The sequence below is a fragment of the Melanostigma gelatinosum genome (assembly GCF_949748355.1).
Source record: "Melanostigma gelatinosum genome assembly, chromosome: 11".
NCBI classification, from domain to species: Eukaryota; Metazoa; Chordata; class Actinopteri; order Perciformes; family Zoarcidae; genus Melanostigma; species Melanostigma gelatinosum.
The window spans coordinates 25,935,320-25,955,684 of NC_136644.1; the positions used below are offsets into that span (position 1 = coordinate 25,935,320).

Here is a 20,365-nt window from a genome sequence, read left to right on the forward strand (position 1 = left end):
AAGAGAAGAACGTGTGGAGTTGTTGAACATCACAGATGATGAAAGCTTCTTATTGTCACTTTACACCAGCAGGAGTCTCACCTGTGACAGCTCCAGGATCAGCACTCTGGACAGCTGCTGTGATACATAATAGAGACAGTCTGAAACAAACGAACTGAAATATTCATTTAAATGGTAAATATTCTATGATAACATATTATAATCTTTAAGTATGTTTATTCTCTTTCTCCTCCAGATGGTCCAAAGCTTCCCTCTGTGTCAGTGAGTCCCTCTGCTGAGATAGTGGAGGGCAGTTCAGTGACTCTGACCTGTAGCAGTGATGCTAACCCAGCAGCTAGCTACACCTGGTACAAGGAGAACCAATCAGTGCTCAGTAGAGAACCTCAGCTCGTCTTCAGCTCCATCCAGTCCTCTGACTCTGGACAGTATTACTGTAGAGCTGAGAACCAGCTGAGGACGAAGAGATCTGAATTCATCTCTATTGATGTGAAATGTGAGTGAAACAGTTTATTAAAGATAACAAACATCTTAAATCTGTCCAGTGTTTGCAGGAGAAGAGTTCACTGATCATAACTACTTTCTTCAGCTCTACTTGCTTCACATTCAGTCTGCTGTAATTCACTGAGCAGCTTCAGGACATTTTAGGGTTTTATTCTGTTTTGGGATCCAGATTCAAACCGTCACACATCCATTTGTCAGAACACCTTCAAAGTCTGAAATGCTGCTTCACACAAACATTCACAGGTTTTATTGAAATACCACTTGTTCTTCTGTTTGAACACAATCTTTACCGAGAATAATCTCTGTTAACACGTCTCCTCCAGATGGTCCAAAGCTTCCCTCTGTGTCAGTGAGTCCCTCTGCTGAGATAGTGGAGGGCAGTTCAGTGACTCTGACCTGTAGCAGTGATGCTAACCCAGCAGCTAGCTACACCTGGTACAAGGAGGATGAAGACTCACCAAAAGCATCAGGACAGATCTTCAACATCACTGACTTCAGAGCTGAACACAGTGGGAGTTATTCCTGTGAAGCCGTGAACATGAGAGGACGTAGTAACTCCACCTTACACCTGACTGTTGTAGCAGGTAAATCATACTATGAAGGGTATTCACTTCGACATTATCTTAACAATCCAGTTCAGCAAACGCCTCCTTTAGCTCATTTCTGTAACCAGTGTAGCATTAAAGCATGTTGGAATTAGCAAGCTTGCTAACTAGTCAGCTATATGCTAGTTAGCTAGCTTGTTTGTTAATGCCACCATGCTTTAATGTTACACTGGTTACAGAAAATGACCAAAGCAGAGTTGTAATAACTCATCCGTTGATAGCAATGTGCTTTCTTACGCTGTAACAAGAGTGTATTTCTTTTTTTGGGGGGGGGGGGGTAGTTAGGTTGTCACTCTAAAACCTCAGTGAGTCATGTGATTCTGTTTAGTTTGTTTTGGAGTTAGCGCGCCACAACAGTCGCAAAGGCAACGGTGCACATAAAAATGGCCGCCGGTCTGACCTTCCAGCTACGTTGTTTCGAATGTGAATGTCCGTTCTACTCGTTTTATTTCTATGCTGTGAACCCAACTGCGTCACACTCGCCCTGGAAGTCACAAATGGATAAAGCAGTTTATCATCTGCATAGAGCAGATCCTGAGGTTCTAGAGGTTCTGTTACACTAACGTCTTGTTTTTGTCCTGTTGGTAACTCCTTAATTCATCTTCCATATATAATATATAGTTTGCTGTTGATTGTTTTCTTTCCTATTTAGCAAATTTGGACTATAATCTAAATTTCGATGTGCAACCCTGTCGTACAATGACAGATAAAACCGTTGTAACCTTGTAAGATACATTTCACATTATGGGGCAAGAAAAGCAAGCAAAAGTTGAGGTTACACATCTTTATTTAGAATGCTTCTGTCTGAATATCATTTTATTTTAAATGATCCGTTTCTAATTGTTCTGTTTGATCAGTGGTTCCAGGTTCATTGACAACAGCAGCTGTTGGATCAACCGCTGCTATTTTCCTGGCTATCATAATCCTCGCTGCCTTCCTATTGATCAGGTGAGCGGTTCAGCTTCACTGTGATGATATTCAGTCATGCATCTTACAATCGCTCAGTTGTTGACAAACTTAATTTGATGATTCATATCTTTGTTCATTTATTGTTCGATCCAGAAGAAAGAGGTCCTCGACACAAACCAGCCAGTCTGGAGACGGACCAGACAACAGCGCGCAGGTGAGGAAGAAGAGCTCAGGTGTCTCAAAGACTTCACTTTAAAACTCCTTTGAATAGTCATCATGTCTTCTTCAAGTCTTTACGTCCCTATTTGGATACTTTCATCCTGTTCATTTCCAAAATGATGAACCTGTATGTGCATGTCACACCCTGGTTTTCCTTTGAGCCATGCTGCCCGTTTTTCAAATGACACACGATGATTTTTTAGAAATAAACTAGACTTTGGTTTTGGGCATATTTCTAATAAATGACACTGTGTGCACATTGCCCGTCTTAGTGTAAACACTAGATGTCGCTGCCATTTTGAACAGCTGCTCTACATTTATTACTATGAAAACATTTACTTCAGTTTATCAGGTAAACATGGCAGAACTGTAAAGATGGAAGACAGCAAGTGAGTGGCAAACATTTCAGAAACATATGGAAAGTCAGTACTGAAGACAAGAGCAAGTGTGTTTGCTTGATTTGCAATGAATTCGTTGAAGGTGATTGTACTTATCCAATATTTGCTTAACACTCTTGTTTATTGGTGCAGAGCTCACCAGCGGAGCAGCAGGAAGAGCTTTGCTATACCAGCGTGAGCTACTCTAGAAACCAGGAAGATCTTCTCTACTCCAACATCAGGCCAGCTCAGCCCCACAGACGCAAGGAGGAAGAGGAGGAAGAGGAGGACGTGGAGTACACGATGGTCAACTTTCAGAGCGCCGGTGCTGCCAACGAGTGAGTCTGTTCAATGTCTCTGCTGCACGACGTTGGCAGCGGTCGTTGCTTTTATTGCTGTTTGAACCTGTTCTTAGTTAATATTGTGAGCGTTACTGTTTTTCATTCACAGATCAAGATGTCAAGAAGCTGTGGGTGATTCATCTGCACTGTACAGCACAGTCAGCAAACAACCACGAGTATGAACACGTCACGGATCTGTGGTCTGTTACTTTACAGTGTTTCAGCAGATTAAACACACACGGATGAATGTTAGGTTTGACTTACTGTACTAACCATCGTTAAGCCGTCCAGCAGAGAACTAGTATCAGTGAACCAATGGGTGGTCAGCTTGTAATCTATAAATAGCCTTCTAATGCAGAATTAGCTTAAAAATGTTACTAAGGAGTAATATCTTACTGCCAGTTCTAGAAAAGTATCTTATCGAGTACATTTCTCTGTAAACGGTCTTTACTCCTCTCTGCTCTGCTGTTCTTTTTAGATGAATTATCTGTTTTGTTGTTGTCAAATATTGCCAATATTCTTTTGCTCATTTTCTTAATTGTTACTTCAGGTGCATCACAAGTAAGTGTTTTGTTTAAATACTCGTCTCTCAAGTTAAAGGTGACAAATTGGACATTCAGAGCATTAATATAGCTTCAAACAACTCTTGTGTATGTGAAGATATCGTGGAGTCATGTCAACCTGAGGAGACGTCATGGAAGCGTAGCGACCATTGTCCGGCTCCCCCTCAGGTAAAAGCTGTCAGCTCTGTCAGCTCCGTCAGCAGTGGTTCAGCATCGTCGCCATGTTGAGAGCCACGTGGAGCCAATCTCTCAATCATAAATATTCTCTAAATTTGGAATTCAGCACCGTAAAATGTTTTTTCGTAGTTATTTCACACTGTTTTCCTCCTGTGGCTGCAGTTATTTAAATTCATTTGATTGCACTGATTTGTATCGTTTCGCGGTCTGTCAAGATTCTCAGCAGATGAAGTGGCGCATAGAAACGCGACAGAGCGTTTAAAAAGCGTAGCCATGGTAACTATAGAAGGTCAAGTGTTGGATTCAGTGAAGATGATACTCGGTATCTCAAGAGTTTGCAGAGAAACAGTGCAAGGACAGAATTGAACTGTGTGCTAATGTCGGCTGCAAGCATTAGCATGTCTTGCTAACGGATTTACTACGACAGTAGTATCAGTGGTGAAGGAAGTATTTACATATTTTACTGACCTAAAAGTAAAAATCATGCATTCAAAAAAATGTATTTGCATCAAATTGTACATGTGAATTTCTGCCCCTGGGATCAATAAATCCTCATCTTCTCTCAGAAATGTGTTGATGGTATTTTTTAAATATTAAGCAGCAGCAGGAGACCGTCGTGAACAGTCTGGAGAGCGGCCATCGGTACTCCTCCATCCCCGGTACCACGAACCTCCTCAGCACAACAACCCGCCGCCTGCGCGTCTCCACCGTCCACAGCCGGTTTACCGACCGTCCGGTAACGAGCGCACACAGCCACTCCCACCCGCAGGTGCAGTCACGTGCCTTCATCTCAGGCGCAACACTCACCTGTCGCTCCCTCTCACCTACGCACAGCTGCTCTCACCGCAGAAGTAACGGCTGCAAGTACTGTAACGGATATCTAAGAATGTTTGATGTTGAGCTGCATTGATGCTTGAAAAGTCTCAATGAGTACTTCAGGGAGCCAACAAATACTTACACACAATTATACATTTTATCCCAATATTTTAACTTCTGCAGTATTTTATTATGACATTGTTTTTGCGTGTGTGATGTCATTACTTCTTGTTGAGCATATGACAAAACATAAATATTGTGAAATGAACCAACTTTTGACAAATGAACACGAATATTAACTGTATTTTAAGTGTATTTTATCCTCTCAATACACATGAATGATGTATTGTAGCATGCTGATATATTGTTGTGAGTTAAAGGCTCAGTTCACCCAAATTATAAAAAAGAAATGAAAAACACTTTTTATTATTTAGCCTCCATGTAATTTGGGTCAAGCAACCCAAACAGAAACACAGAGCACACAAACAAGTATTTAATAAACTCCACGTTTCTTTTTTTGTTTTTCTAAATGCATGAACACCCCGTTAATAAATAACAGATCCATGTTGTGTTCATTTGTTGACTGTGCTGTACAGAGCAGATGAATCCTCCTCGTCTTCTTGACGTCTTGTTCTGTGAACGGAGAATTAAAACATGACAAGTTTCTAACCCAATGTGTATTTAAATATAATCATAAACCGTGCAGCTCACCGCGGGGAGCTCCTGGCATCGTCAGTGTTGATATCAGTGTATTCGACCTCCTCCTCCTCCTCTTCCTCCTCTTCCTCGGGTTGTCTGTGGGGCTGAGCGGGCCTGATGTTGGAGTAGAGGGCCTCTTCCTGGTTCTGGGTGAAGCGGATGCTGGAGTAGTGGAGGTGTTCTGCTGGTTGTCTCGGTGCTGGAGCAGACGCGACGTCATACACTAGATCCATGTTTAGCTGACGTGACAAACACAACTCGAGCATAACTACGGTTGTTATTATTCTTTGCACAAAATGAGCTCACGGTAAAATACCTACAATGCATCATTATCCGTCACCTGGCTGCTGATCAGCTAACAGCAATATTCAACTGCAATAGCAGGTCTCACCCATAGAGGGAAGTCACGTGCATATTTATGAAGAACATGTAGACTTCAGAAGGTTTGCACTAAAATACCAATTTGAGTCCGTCAACATTCCTGGAGACCAATTTTCAACTGAAAGAAATAGTTTTGGTGTTGAGTCGTTCTTCAATAAAGACGAATGATAATGAAGCTTCTCCGTTAGACGGCAGCAGAACGTTTTACACGAAGAAAAAACAACAGACCTGAAACAAAACAGCAACAACGAACAGAAGTTTCACATACAAGAAACACGCAACATACTTTGAACATGCATTGGAGTGGAATGTGATTTTGAATGTTCACAGAATTCACAGACGTTTTCTTGTTGCGCTCACACACTTGAACTCTTCTTCTCTCACCTGCGCTCTGATGGCGGGTCTCTCTCCACCGTCAGACTGCTGTGTGAAGGACTTCTTTCTCCTGGAAAGGCGGACAAGCACTGAACGGATGAGCTGCTAGATGCAGGGAACAATATTTTAGATGCATTGATGAACACAATCATGGCGCCACAGAATCGCTCACCTAATCCACAGGAAGACGGCGAGGAGCGCGATAGCCGGGAGAACAGCAGCGATTGTCCCCACGACTGCTGATTTCCATGCTGCTGGAAAACCAACAGGAAATACTGATGATTGATGAGTGGAATAGAGGACAAGCATGTGTGAGGGTCTTCTGTCAACACCAAGTAAAAGCTGTTGTAAAGAGATTCATGAAGTGAAACACATTATTTACCGCCTACAACAGTCAGGTGTAAGGTGGAGTTACTACGTCCTCTCATGTTCACGGCTTCACAGGAATAACTCCCACTGTGTTCAGCTCTGAAGTCAGTGATGATGAAGATCTGTCCTGATGCTTTTGGTGAGTCTTCATCCTCCTTGTACCAGGTGTAGCTAGCTGCTGGGTTAGCATCACTGCTACAGGTCAGAGTCACTGAACTGCCCTCCACTATCTCAGCAGAGGGACTCACTGACACAGAGGGAAGCTTTGGAGCATCTGGAGGAGACAACATGTATAAATTAAATCGAGTTTGTCAGGATGTATAATGGCAACACGTACATGTGTATGATGGAGCTGAGGTGACGTCAAGACAAAAACAAGCTCTTTAACTGGACGTTAATGTCTACAGCGCTCTCGTTCCATACTGGACCAATTTCTCAACTTGTTGTAGTTATTAGTAACTTCGGCACAAAAACACGAGGGAATTCGGGTCCAGGTGGAAAAAGAACCAAATCCGTCTTTGTGCGCTGCAGCTGGTCGGTTTGTTAAAGTGTTGCTTCTTTATGATGTCATGTCGACGCGTCCGCTTTTTTACATCAGCCGTTTCTATCTTTAAATACACAGAGTCAAAGGGGTTTGCTGATGTTTTGTACTCACACTGGACGTCTAAGACCAGAGACGTAGAGTTGATCCGTCTGTATTGATTCTCAGATTGGCAGCGGTAGTTTCCGCTGTCGTGAGAGCTGATGGAGGGGAAACGATGAACACCTTCTGGTCCTTGAAGCAGCGTTTGGTTCTCCTTGTACCAGGTGTAGCTAGCTGCTGGGTTAGCATCACTGCTACAGGTCAGAGTCACTGAACTGCCCTCCACTATCTCAGCAGAGGGACTCACTGACACAGAGGGAAGCGTTGGAGCATCTGGAGGAGACGTGTTAACAGAGATTATTCGAGGTTAAGTTGTGTTGCAGCATCTGAAACTTCTGAGGAGCGATTGTGGTATAAATCAGTCCAGTGAATATGAAACCCAATAGTTGATACGAGCTCTTCAACATCTACCGGAGCAGTGGACGGCTGTGGATGTGTCCTCATGGATGCAACACATTTTACAGATTGAAGCTGTTTTAAATTCACTCACATTTCACATTAACAAAGACGTATTCAGACGTCATCCCCAGATCGTTCTCAGCTCTACAGTCATACTGTCCAGAGTCAGAGGACTGGATGGAGCTGAAGACCAGCTGAGGTTCTCCACTGAGCACTGATTGGTTCTCCTTGTACCAGGTGTAGCTAGCTGCTGGGTTAGCATCACTGCTACAGGTCAGAGTCACTGAACTGTTCTTCATGATGTCACCAGAACGACTCATCAACACCACGGGAACCCTGGGAGCATCTGGAGGAGACAATGTGAACGCACATCAATACTCACCCACTTTCATCGCCATAGAAACATGCTTGCGTCAACGTTTGCTTTATTTTATTCCGACACTCGTTTGAGTGTCACCTCGGCCACGTGTCGAGAAGCCAGCGTGAATGTTTGCATGTTTCGTTTTCATTTGCACAAACTCGTGAAAGAAATGATTCTGTAGCACTACCGGTGGTCAAACACTCCACAGGGTGTCTTGCATTTCATTTAAAAATGTCAGCATTAATAAAAGTCATTGGCCGCCGTACGTGTACAGCTGTGCCAAATAGTTTTGCAAAAGCTTTAAAAAACTTCTGAAAGGAGCAATGTGATTGGCTGGGAGGAAAGTATTGGATTCCCGTAACATTGATTGATGTTATGTTCTCTATCTCTCTCCAACCCTTTTTGCATCGGACCTTAACAACACGTGTGTGAGTTCAGACGTAGCGTTGCCGGCAGATGATTCTGGCGATGGAGTGATGAGATGTTTAGTGGACTGAGTTGAACATTGATTCTGATATTCACATAAAAAAATCTCGTCTTTTTGCCGCTTGTTGGCAGCAGAAACAAGCCGTAAACAGAAGACTGATATCATCGCCTCATACTGACAAGCTGAGGCCTCGTTACACATCCAGCCGACACAAAGCAAACAGTGTTCATTGTGAGTTGTGTTTGTGTCCAACATTCGCTCTCCATTTAGCTCCGTCTGTAGTTCCACATAAACCACCACTGACACCGGACGGGTCGTTGCGCTCACTCCAGCCACGTTCAACAAATACGTGGAAGGTGATTGGAGGATTGGGGAGTGAAAACATCTTTTGACCAAGTCCACTTCTTACATACAGTCTGTGGTCCTGATGGACATATCCGTCTCCTTAGCAGCTAACACGCGTCACATCACATACAAGAGGTTGTTTCTGTGGAAACAACTGTTGATTACAGCAGCTTGAACGTTTCCACCCGAGGACATTATGTTAGAGGGAGAGTGGAGTAAACTCACACACTGGAGGGGAGCGGTAGCTCTGGTAAGAACAGGAATAACTGTCGACGGGATCAACGTATCCTCCGTAAGAAGGAGATGTTTCATCCTGAATCCTGTTCGTTTCATTCTGGTACCACGCGAAGGACCAACGGCCAGAAGGAAGACAGCTGCTGTGACAAATCAGCTTTGGACCAGTAGCAGACCAGATCACCTGCACCTGTACATCTGGATCTGTGAACAAGGAACAGCACATGTGATGTGAAATGACACCATGCACAATCTACCTTGACAAAGCAGAGACGCTGAGGGTAGAGGCGAGGAGGGGGTCAGAGAGGGCGTTGACCTGTCTCAGAACCGGCCTTCAAAGATTCCGGCTGATTCAAAACAATAGAACGTTTTTTGAGCCATTTAGAAATGCAGATTCATTTCATAAATTTGGTAAGAAATGTAAATATCAACCAGCGTTGATGTGTTTCATGACAGAACAGTCGCATTGTTCAATTGAAAGCTTAACAATGTAAGTGTGTTCTTTTCACTCTAAAGTGGAGAATGACGTCACAGGACGGCCATGTTGTCAGAGCGCTTCAGTCATTGATTGCTGTTGGATGTCGTGATGATTTCAACGAATATAACGATACATTTTGTTTGAAGAAGATCACCAACCAAAGCACACAATCGTCGTGATGAATACTGACAATCCTGCGACATGAACTGCACCATCAGTTGGTGTTGACCTGTACCTGCGACGGTCAGAGTTGTAGCAGGTAAACTGCTCCTCCATGTGTTGAATGTGAAGTGGTACTCGGATGAATCGCTCTCTCTCAGGTCAGTGATTCTCAGAGTGGAGCGTCCTCTCTCTGTGTCAAAGACCTGAACGCGACCTGCATACCGGGAGTCTTCACTCAGGTCCTCAGCGCGTGAGAGGTACCGACTGTGATGACGCTGAGAACTGAACCAGAATTTAGATGCGATATATTCATAAGCGCTGTATGTGCAAGAAATGTCCACTGACGAGCCCTTGAAGGCGCAGATGCTTCTGTCAGCGTACGTCACTCTGCTGCAGGTCTGACCAACGACACCTGAGAAAATGAAACATTTTTGATTATTATCATGAAACCAAAAAAAACCTCTTTACTGCAGTAATTGCATCGCTGTGCACGATGTCGTGCATGTAGACACACATGAAGGCTTGTAGCGACGCAGCGTGATGTGAAGTGAAGGAAACTCACACACTGACGGAGACGGGAACGCTTCATGTCCTCTCGCAGCGCAGGAATAGCTGTCGTCAGCATAAAAGTATTGACGAAGAGATTCCTTTTCTGTCTTCATTTTCACTCCGCTCTTGTACCAGTTGTAGGAAGTTGAATCAGTTAGACGACAACTGCTGTGACACTTCAGATCAGCCCATGTACAGTGTTTCACACGACAGGCTTTTATTTGGCTGATCTCCACCTGGAAACCTGGATTTGTAAAGAAACAAAAAAACATGAACTAGCTCCCCGTCATCGGAGACACCAGCAGCGTTTCCTAAATGTTGAGCATTTGGAGCTGACCCACACTAACAGAAAGTGTCACCTGTGACGGCCAGAGTGACTCCAGGTTCACCGGTGTGTCTCCGGTCCGGCCGGTTTGTTGTGAACCTGAACTTGAACACATCCGAGTCGCTCTCTCTCAGGTCGCTGATGCTCAGAGTGCAGTCGTTCTTCCGATGACTGTACTGCACTCGACCTGCGTACTGCGGGTCTGTTCTCAGATCCACCGGTTCTCCATCCTGCGTCTGCGTAAACCACAACGCTCTCTCCACTCTTGTGGCACCGTCAGTTGTCTTGGATGGGTGTGTGTAGCTGCAAGTGATGCTCACTGTTGATCCTTTTAAAGCACAGATCCGAGGAGGAGTGTAAGTCACGCTCCAGACATTCCGACCCTGAATCACTGGAAGAGAAACTACAATCAGACTCATGACATCAGAGGACAGAGCTGAATGTGTGGAGGTGCAGAGTCACGTGACTGTCACCTCATGATACACCTTCAAACGTTTGAGATCAGTTTGACTTTAGACCGGGACAATAGATTGCTGCAACGATGATGGATCTTTTTTAAGCCAACCAGGCGGCAACCTCTGTGAGTGAAGCCGAAGATTCACGTGTTAAACCTGCATTCTCTCTAGTGTCCACCAGGGGGCGACTCCTCTGGTTGTATAGAAGTCTATAGAAAATGACTCTACTTCTCTCTTGATTTATTCCCTCAGTAAACATTGTAAACATGAGTTTATGTCTCAATCTCTAGTTTCAAGTCTTCTTCAATACAGCATGATGTTCATTTGGTACATTATGGTCCATTTAGAGTCACACAGACCATAAAGCAGGGGATGCTTTAGGGCGGGGCTACTGTGATTGATCCAATCTCCTTTATGGTTTTTTGTTTTTTTTGGTAAAACAACAAATCATGAACTATAAACAAACAAAAACGATTCAATCAAATGAATATGTTTTTTCTTTGGTATTTTTGATGGGTTAAATGTATGTTGATATTGTCATTTTGTCCAATGATAAGTCTGTATTTGATCATGTAATATATGTGATACATATATAAATGTACAGTATACATATAAATATATACCGTATACATATAAATATATACTGTATACATATAAATATATACTGTATACATATATATTTGTGAGAGTAATACAGAGAAGACATCACAGGGACGTAAAGAGTTAAACATCAAACATGTTTGAAGGCGCAGCGACGAAAAGTGGAATAGATCAAAACTTGAATGCACTTCTCCTCAGAGGAGAAGAGGAAACTGAATATGAATTATTAGCTGAGTGGAAAAAAATGATCTGCTTGCTTGTTTGGCTTCTTGTTTGTGGTCGGGTCAGGTGTGTGACAGTGCAAAGAAAAAGAAGAAGACGGAAGTGAAACTCTTTACCACCACTATGTTGGTAAATAAGTCTTATTAGTGTTACAAATAACACTCATAGCTGCTCCGCTCATCTCTCTTTGTTAAAACATGTCCTGAGCATTATCAGTTATTCAAAGGAGGGATGTGGTCTTGAAGAAAGTCTTGCTTCCTCTTTAGATGTTCTTTTGAATTAGACGACCTCTCAAAGCTGAAACAGGATGCGGTGACGTGCTAGACGCAGACCTCACCATAACATCAGCTTTCCACACTGATTCAAACTTCTGTGCACTTTCCTCACATACCACAGTGCTTTACCTGTGTCCAGTATCCCAGTTAGACTGGAGCTCTTAATACATTTGACCTGACATGAAATATGAGAAAGAAAAAGTTGTAATTCTTCCTAAAATTGTGTCAGAGACACACACTGACTCTCTTACTGTCATTTGTATACAACATCATTTCAAGAAGTTCATGCATCGTTTGCAAAACAACAGCAAGAATGATTTCTTCATTTCAACTTGAGGGTTTACAGTCATTAGTGTGTTCATGCACACTAATAGTGTGAAGAGGAAGGAAGCCAGGCAGGTTTTAAATAGCAGCGTTGAACCAATCACAGGAGACACAAGCTGACTTCAAAGACAACACGCTCCTTTTTAAAGTAGAAATGTTTCTGGTGACTTACTGACATGAAGTGTTTCTGATCTGCTGATTTAACAGAGAGGAGCAGCTATGAGTTCAACAGCAGCAGCCGCTGGATTTGTTGTCTTCCTTCTCTCTGTACGAGGTACTGTACATCTACATTTATACTGTGAGGCCGTTAGTGCTCCTCAGGACAACAGAGGAAGCTGTGTTTTCAGTTCATCAACAGATCTGATGTTATAAATGTGGTGCAACATCCACTTTCCTTTCTTTAGATTGAAGTGTTTACAGGACGACCAACACTGAGCTGTTTCTAACAGCAGCAGCATCTCTGTCCACTTGTACCTGAACATCATCAACTGTATGAACTGAAGAATCGTGCTCCATTAAAGACAGTAAAGTTGTGTTTATGTGGATGAAAGTAATGGCTGTACGCACATTAACATGATCTCTCTGTGGAACTTCCTCTAATCGTTCGACCACATTGAGAGTCTGTTATTCATTCGGAGTCTCTTCCTGGTTGGTGTCTCTTTGAGTGACATGTTGTAAGTTGGGGCCAGAGATGCTGCAAAGTCAGGTTTTGGGGTTTTAGAAAAACAAATTACATTTTTGTAAATTGAATTCACATCTGAAGTTTGTGTTTGTGTCGACTTCTGACTGTCAGTGATCTGTTCTCTACATTTCACACTGTTCTCTCACTCCTCAGTGTTCTGCATTTCTCTACAGTTTCCATTCACTCTGCAGCAGCTGACCACAGACAGAGAACCACAGAGCAAAGAAGACTCTTTATCTCATGAACTGCACCCTTCTCATATTTAAACTTCTGCTGTTTGATCTTGTTCACTGTGTTTGAGTTGACGGGTTCAATACGTTGCTGTTCCTTCCAACTGCAGAGATCATGTGTCGATGGTTGACTCTTTCTTTCCTTCACTGCTCATGAGAGTGTGTCCTCTGATGTCGCTCTGAGTCTGACTGTGGTTCCTGATGTGCTCTGTGTTTCAGTGATACAGAGTCAGGATGGCTGGGGAGTGACTTACACTGATACTGAGGTCTGTGCTGTAAAAGGATCAATAGTGGTAATATTCTGCAGATACACATTCCCATCTAGAATAAAGTACGGTGATGTCAGCAACAGATTCTGGTTTACTAAAGAGAAAGATGGTGAACCTGTGGCTCTGACAACAGACTCTGAGTATTCAGGTCGTGTGCAGTACATTTATGATTGGAACAGATTCAGTCTGATAATCACAGACCTGAGAGAGAGCGACTCAGCTGAGTACAAGTTCAGGTTCACAACAAACCAACAAGGTGGGAAATATACTGGTTCACCTGGAGTCACTTTGTCCGTCACAGGTAACATTTTAATTCACATGTTAATCATCTCCAAATGTTCAACATCTAGAGAACTAGAATATAAAAGTCTTGTGTCAATGTTGACAGTTTAATAAAATAACATTTCTGATCCTTCTTCTCACTTACAGGTCTCCAGGTGGAGGTGAGCAGAGATGATTATACCAGGTCGTTGCTGAAGTGTCTCAGCAGTTGTGTTCTGCCTGAACATCCTGACTACTTCTGGTACAAGAATGGACAGAATATCTACAGTGGATCATATTCTGTTTACGTTGTCTATGGTTCTGCACTCAGCTATTCCTGTGCTGTAAGCGGACATGAGGATCAGCGTTCTCCTTCAGTGTGTAAGTTTACTCCACTGTGGCAGCCTGTGGAGGTTCAACAACATCTCATATGGCGGCACCAGACTGACACTGTATGTGACTTTAGAGGAACCAAAAGTATGAAGCACAACATTCCTCAGGAGGTAGAGCTGTGGTCCACTAACCAGAGGGTCGGTGGTTCAATCCCTGGCCCCTCAGTCTACATGTAGAAGTGTCACACACACACTGACACAAGAATACAATTATAATCACAGCTGTAAACACACTGAAGTCTTCTAAGTCTTAAAGTAGACACAACTCTGTATTTATGAATTAATGATGTTATTAAAGGAAACAAAAGAAAAACTAGAACTCGTAGAAGAAACTGGATAAAATACTATGATTTTCATACAGTCTGTTTAGCTGACTCAGCTGAATTATGTCCAGAACATAACTAGAAGTGATCTGCCAGCTGGGTGAAGAAACAATCAATAACTCCCTACAACAGCTGGAAGTGAGAGGACAGACTCAGCTAAGGACACAAGCAGCATCTAAAGAGAAGAACGTGTGGAGTTGTTGAACATCACAGATGATGAAAGCTTCTTATTGTCACTTTACACCAGCAGGAGTCTCACCTGTGACAGCTCCAGGATCAGCACTCTGGACAGCTGCTGTGATACATAATAGAGACAGTCTGAAACAAACTAACTGAAATATTCATTTAAATGGTAAATATTCTATGACAACATATTATAATCTTGAAGTATGTTTATTCTCTTCTCCTCCAGATGGTCCAAAGCTTCCCTCTGTGTCAGTGAGTCCCTCTGCTGAGATAGTGGAGGGCAGTTCAGTGACTCTGACCTGTAGCAGTGATGCTAACCCAGCAGCTAACTACACCTGGTACAAGGAGGATGGAAATCCAGACCCTCGTCCTCTCAGTGAAGAACCTCAGCTGGTCTTCAGCTCCATCCAGTCCTCTGACTCTGGACAGTATTACTGTAGAGCTGAGAACCAGCTGGGGACGAAGAGATCTGAATTCATCTCTATTGATGTGAAATGTGAGTGAAACAGTTTATTGAAGATAACAAACATCTTAAATCTGTCCAGTGTTTGCAGGAGAAGAGTTCACTGATCATAACTACTTTCTTCAGCTCTACTTGCTTCACATTCAGTCTGCTGTAATTCACTGAGCAGCTTCAGGACATTTTAGGGTTTTATTCTGTTTTGGGATCCAGATTCAAACCGTCACACATCCATTTGTCAGAACACCTTCAAAGTCTGAAATGCTGCTTCACACAAACATTCACAGGTTTTATTGAAATACCACTTGTTCTTCTGTTTGAACACAATCTTTACAGAGAATAATCTCTGTTAACACGTCTCCTCCAGATGCTCAAAAGCTTCCCTCTGTGTCAGTGAGTCCCTCTGCTGAGATAGTGGAGGGCAGTTCAGTGACTCTGACCTGTAGCAGTGATGCTAACCCAGCAGCTAACTACACCTGGTACAAGGAGAACCAAACACGTCCTCATGGAGAAGGAGGTATCTATCGTTTCACCTCCATCAGCTCTGAGGACGGAGGGATCTACTACTGCAAGTCTGAGAATAAACATGGATGGATCGACTCTACGTCTTTGTCAGTAGATGTTCAGTGTGAGTACAAAACATCATCACATCTGGTGTCCTGGTGGCCCAGCAGTGAGGGACATGTTCCATGTAGACACACCTGGTTCACCTTTTATTTATTTGGAACAGAACTCTCATTGAAACTCTCCAGAGAAGTGATGTGAATTTCTTTTTTATTATATTGTATTCATCCCGGTATGGCGGAAATGTGTCTCTGCATTTGACCCATCCCTGTATATAGGGAGCAATGGGCTGCCCATGACAGGCGCCCGGGGAGTTTCCAAATTCATTTTGACTGTAATCTTTTTGTGAAGATTGTTGTTCACAAAATACATGAACTTAATTCAAAATGCATGTGACGAAGCCACGTTATTATTTACTACATACATCAACATCTAATGTGAAAGTCTTAAGTCTCTCTTTCTCCTCCAGATGCTCCAAAGCTTCCCTCTGTGTCAGTGAGTCCCTCTGCTGAGATAGTGGAGGGCAGTTCAGTGACTCTGACCTGTAGCAGTGATGCTAACCCAGCAGCTAGCTACACCTGGTACAAGGAGGATGAAGACTCACCAAAAGCATCAGGACAGATCTTCATCATCACTGACATCAGAGCTGAACACAGTGGGAGTTATTCCTGTGAAGCCGTGAACATGAGAGGACGTAGTAACTCCACCTTACACCTGACTGTTGTAGCAGGTAAATCATACTATGAAGGGTATTCACTTCGACATTATCTTAACAATCCAGTTCAGCAAACGCCTCCTTTAGCTCATTTCTGTAACCAGTGTAGCATTAAAGCATGTTGGAATTAGCAAGCTTGCTAACTAGTCAGCTATATGCTAGTTAGCTAGCTTGTTTGTTAATGCCACTATGCTTTAATGCTACACTGGTTACAGAAAATGACCAAAGCAGAGTTGTAATAACTCATCCGTTGATAGCAATGTGCTTTCTTACGCTGTAACAAGAGTGTATTTCTTTTTTTTGGGGGGGGGGGGGGGGGGTAGTTAGGTTGTCACTCTAAAACCTCAGTGAGTCATGTGATTCTGTTTAGTTTGTTTTGAAGTTAGCGCGCCACAACAGTCGCAAAGGCAACGGTGCACATAAAAATGGCCGCCGGTCTGACCATCCAGCTACGTTGTTTTGAATGTGAATGTCCGTTCTACTCGTTTTATTTCTATGCTGTGAACCCAACTGCGTCACACTCGCCCTGGAAGTCACAAATGGATGAAGCAGTTTATCATCTGCATAGAGCAGATCCTGAGGTTCTAGAGGTTCTGTTACACTTTGTTTAACGTCTTGTTTTTGTCCTGTTGGTAACTCCTTAATTCATCTTCCATATATAATATATAGTTTGCTGTTGATTGTTTTCTTTCCTATTTAGCAAATTTGGACTATAATCTAAATTTCGATGTGCAACCCTGTCGTACAATGACAGATAAAACCGTTGTAACCTTGTAAGATACATTTCATATTATGGGGCAAGAAAAGCAAGCAAAAGTTGAGGTTACACATCTTTATTTAGAATGCTTCTGTCTGAATATCATTTTATTTTAAATGATCAGTTTCTAATTGTTCTGTTTGATCAGTGGTTCCAGGTTCATTGACAACAGCAGCTGTTGGATCAACCGCTGCTATTTTCCTGGCTATCATAATCCTCGCTGCCTTCCTATTGATCAGGTGAGCGGTTCAGCTTTACTGTGATGATATTCAGTCATGCATCTTACAATCGCTCAGTTGTTGACGAACTTAATTTGATGATTCATATCTTTGTTCATTTATTGTTCGATCCAGAAGAAAGAGGTCCTCGACACAAACCAGCCAGTCTGGAGACGGACCAGACAACAGCGCTCAGGTGAGGAAGAAGAGCTCAGGTGTCTCAAAGACTTCACTTTAAAACTCCTTTGAATCGTCATCATGTCTTCTTCAAGTCTTTACGTCCCTATTTGGATACTTTCATCCTGTTCATTTCCAAAATGATGAACCTGTATGTGCATGTCACACCCTGGTTTTCCTTTGAGCCATGCTGCCCGTTTTTCAAATGACACACGATGATTCTTTAGAAATAAACTAGACTTTGTTTTTGGGCATATTTCTAATAAATGACACTGTGTGCACATTGCCCGTCTTAGTGTAAACACTAGATGTCGCTGCCATTTTGAACAGCTGCTCTACATTTATTACTATGAAAACATTTACTTCAGTTTATCAGGTAAACATGGCAGAACTGTAAAGATGGAAGACAGCAAGTGAGTGGCAAACATTTCAGAAACATATGGAAAGTCAGTACTGAAGACAAGAGCAAGTGTGTTTGCTTGATTTGCAATGAATTCGTTGAAGGTGATTGTACTTATCCAATATTTGCTTAACACTCTTGTTTATTGGTGCAGAGCTCACCAGCGGAGCAGCAGGAAGAGCTTTGCTATACCAGCGTGAGCTACTCTAGAAACCAGGAAGATCTTCTCTACTCCAACATCAGGCCAGCTCAGCCCCACAGACGCAAGGAGGAAGAGGAGGAAGAGGAGGACGTGGAGTACACGAGGGTCAACTTTCAGAGCGCCGGTGCTGCCAACGAGTGAGTCTGTTCAATCTGTCTCTGCTGCACGACGTTGGCAGCGGTCGTTGCTTTTATTGCTGTTTGAACCTGTTCTTAGTTAATATTGTGAGCGTTACTGTTTTTCATTCACAGATCAAGATGTCAAGAAGCTGTGGGTGATTCATCTGCACTGTACAGCACAGTCAGCAAACAACCACGAGTATGAACACGTCACGGATCTGTGGTCTGTTACTTTACAGTGTTTCAGCAGATTAAACACACACGGATGAATGTTAGGTTTGACTTACTGTACTAACCATCGTTAAGCCTTCCAGCAGAGAACTAGTATCAGTGAACCAATGGGTGGTCAGCTTGTAATCTATAAATAGCCTTCTAATGCAGAATTAGCTTAAAAATGTTACTAAGGAGTAATATCTTACTGCCAGTTCTAGAAAAGTATCTTATCGAGTACATTTCTCTGTAAACGCTCTTTACTCCTCTCTGCTCTGCTGTTCTTTTTAGATGAATTACCTGTTTTGTTGTTGTCAAATATTGCCAATATTCTTTTGCTCATTTTCTTAATTGTTACTTAAGGTGCATCACAAGTAAGTGTTTTGTTTAAATACTCGTCTCTCAAGTTAAAGGTGACAAATTGGACATTCAGAGCATTAATATAGCTTCAAACAACTCTTGTGTATGTGAAGATATCGTGGAGTCATGTCAACCTGAGGAGACGTCATGGAAGCGTAGCGACCATTGTCCGGCTCCCCCTCAGGTAAAAGCTGTCAGCTCTGTCAGCTCCGTCAGCAGTGTTTCAGCATCGTCGCCATGTTGAGAGCCACGTGGAGCCAATCTCTCAATCATAAATATTCTCTAAATTTGGAATGCAGCACCGTAAAATGTTTTTCCGTAGTTATTTCACACTGTTTTCCTCCTGTGGCTGCAGTTATTTAAATTCATTTGATTGCACTGATTTGTATCGTTTCGCGGTCTGTCAAGATTCTCAGCAGATGAAGTGGCGCATAGAAACGCGACAGAGCGTTTAAAAAGCGTAGCCATGGTAACTATAGAAGGTCAAGTGTTGGATTCAGTGAAGATGATACTCGGTATCTCAAGAGTTTGCAGAGAAACAGTGCAAGGACAGAATTGAACTGTGTGCTAATGTCGGCTGCAAGCATTAGCATGTCTTGCTAACGGATTTACTACGACAGTAGTATCAGTGGTGAAGGAAGTATTTACATATTTTACTGACCTCAAAGTAAAAATCATGCATTCAAAAAAATGTATTTGCATCAAATTGTACGTGTGAATTTCTGCCCCTGGGATCAATAAATCCTCATCTTCTCTCAGAAATGTGTTGATGGTATTTTTTAAATATTAAGCAGCAGCAGGAGACCGTCGTGAACAGTCTGGAGAGCGGCCATCGGTACTCCTCCATCCCCGGTACCACGAACCTCCTCAGCACAACAACCCGCCGCCTGCGCGTCTCCACCGTCCACAGCCGGTTTACCGACCGTCCGGTAACGAGCGCACACAGCCACTCCCACCCGCAGGTGCAGTCACGTGCCTTCATCTCAGGCGCAACACTCACCTGTCGCTCCCTCTCACCTACGCACAGCTGCTCTCACCGCAGAAGTAACGGCTGCAAGTACTGTAACGGATATCTAAGAATGTTTGATGTTGAGCTGCATTGATGCTTGAAAAGTCTCAATGAGTACTTCAGGGAGCCAACAAATACTTACACACAATTATACATTTTATCCCAATATTTTAACTTCTGCAGTATTTTATTATGACATTGTTTTTGCTTGTGTGATGTCATTACTTCTTGTTGAGCATGTGACAAAACAAATATTGTGAAATGAACCAACTTTTGACAAATGAACACGAATATTAACTGTATGTTAAGTGTATTTTATCCTCTCAATACACATGAATGATGTATTGTAGCATGCTGATATATTGTTGTGAGTTAAAGGCTCAGTTCACCCAAATTATAAAAAAGAAATGAAAAACACTTTTTATTATTTAGCCTCCATGTAATTTGGGTCAAGCAACCCAAACAGAAACACAGAGCACACAAACAAGTATTTAATAAACTCCACGTTTCTTTTTTTGTTTTTCTAAATGCATGAACACCCCGTTAATAAATAACAGATCCATGTTGTGTTCATTTGTTGACTGTGCTGTACAGAGCAGATGAATCCTGCTCGTCTTCTTGACGTCTTGTTCTGTGAACGGAGAATTAAAACATGACAAGTTTCTAACCCAATGTGTATTTAAATATAATCATAAACCGT

General features: G+C 42.6%; 2 protein-coding genes across 2 annotated transcripts in view; both read left to right on the forward strand.

Annotated features, from left to right (window-relative positions):
• Positions 1-19,287, forward strand: part of LOC306784803 (B-cell receptor CD22-like) — a 32,881-nt gene extending 13,594 nt beyond the window's left edge. The window contains exons 3-8 of the mRNA XM_079278932.1: positions 14,701-14,970; positions 15,968-16,228; positions 17,119-17,209; positions 17,324-17,384; positions 17,920-18,104; positions 18,219-19,287. Of these exons, the coding sequence (XP_079135058.1) occupies positions 14,701-14,970; positions 15,968-16,228; positions 17,119-17,209; positions 17,324-17,384; positions 17,920-18,104; positions 18,219-18,291 (941 nt within the window). The 3' untranslated portion in view covers positions 18,292-19,287. The remainder of the gene's footprint in view (positions 1-14,700; positions 14,971-15,967; positions 16,229-17,118; positions 17,210-17,323; positions 17,385-17,919; positions 18,105-18,218) is intronic.
• Positions 960-4,148, forward strand: LOC306784808 (uncharacterized protein). Its single transcript, XM_079278939.1, has 5 exons — positions 960-1,085; positions 1,964-2,054; positions 2,169-2,229; positions 2,765-2,949; positions 3,062-4,148. The coding sequence occupies exons 1-5, from the start codon at positions 1,040-1,042 to the stop codon at positions 3,132-3,134; spliced, it is 456 nt and encodes a 151-aa protein (XP_079135065.1). The 5' UTR covers positions 960-1,039; the 3' UTR covers positions 3,135-4,148.
• Positions 19,288-20,365: the final 1,078 nt, after the last annotated feature.

Bases quoted from the DNA above. Each gene is read 5' to 3' on its own strand.
- LOC306784808 (XM_079278939.1), top strand. From the start codon at position 1,040: ATGAGAGGACGTAGTAACTCCACCTTACACCTGACTGTTGTAGCAG. The intron at 2,230-2,764 runs GTGAGGAAGAAG...TTATTGGTGCAG, and splicing joins GACCAGACAACAGCGCGCAG to AGCTCACCAGCGGAGCAGCA. The intron at 2,950-3,061 runs GTGAGTCTGTTC...TTTCATTCACAG, and splicing joins AGCGCCGGTGCTGCCAACGA to ATCAAGATGTCAAGAAGCTG.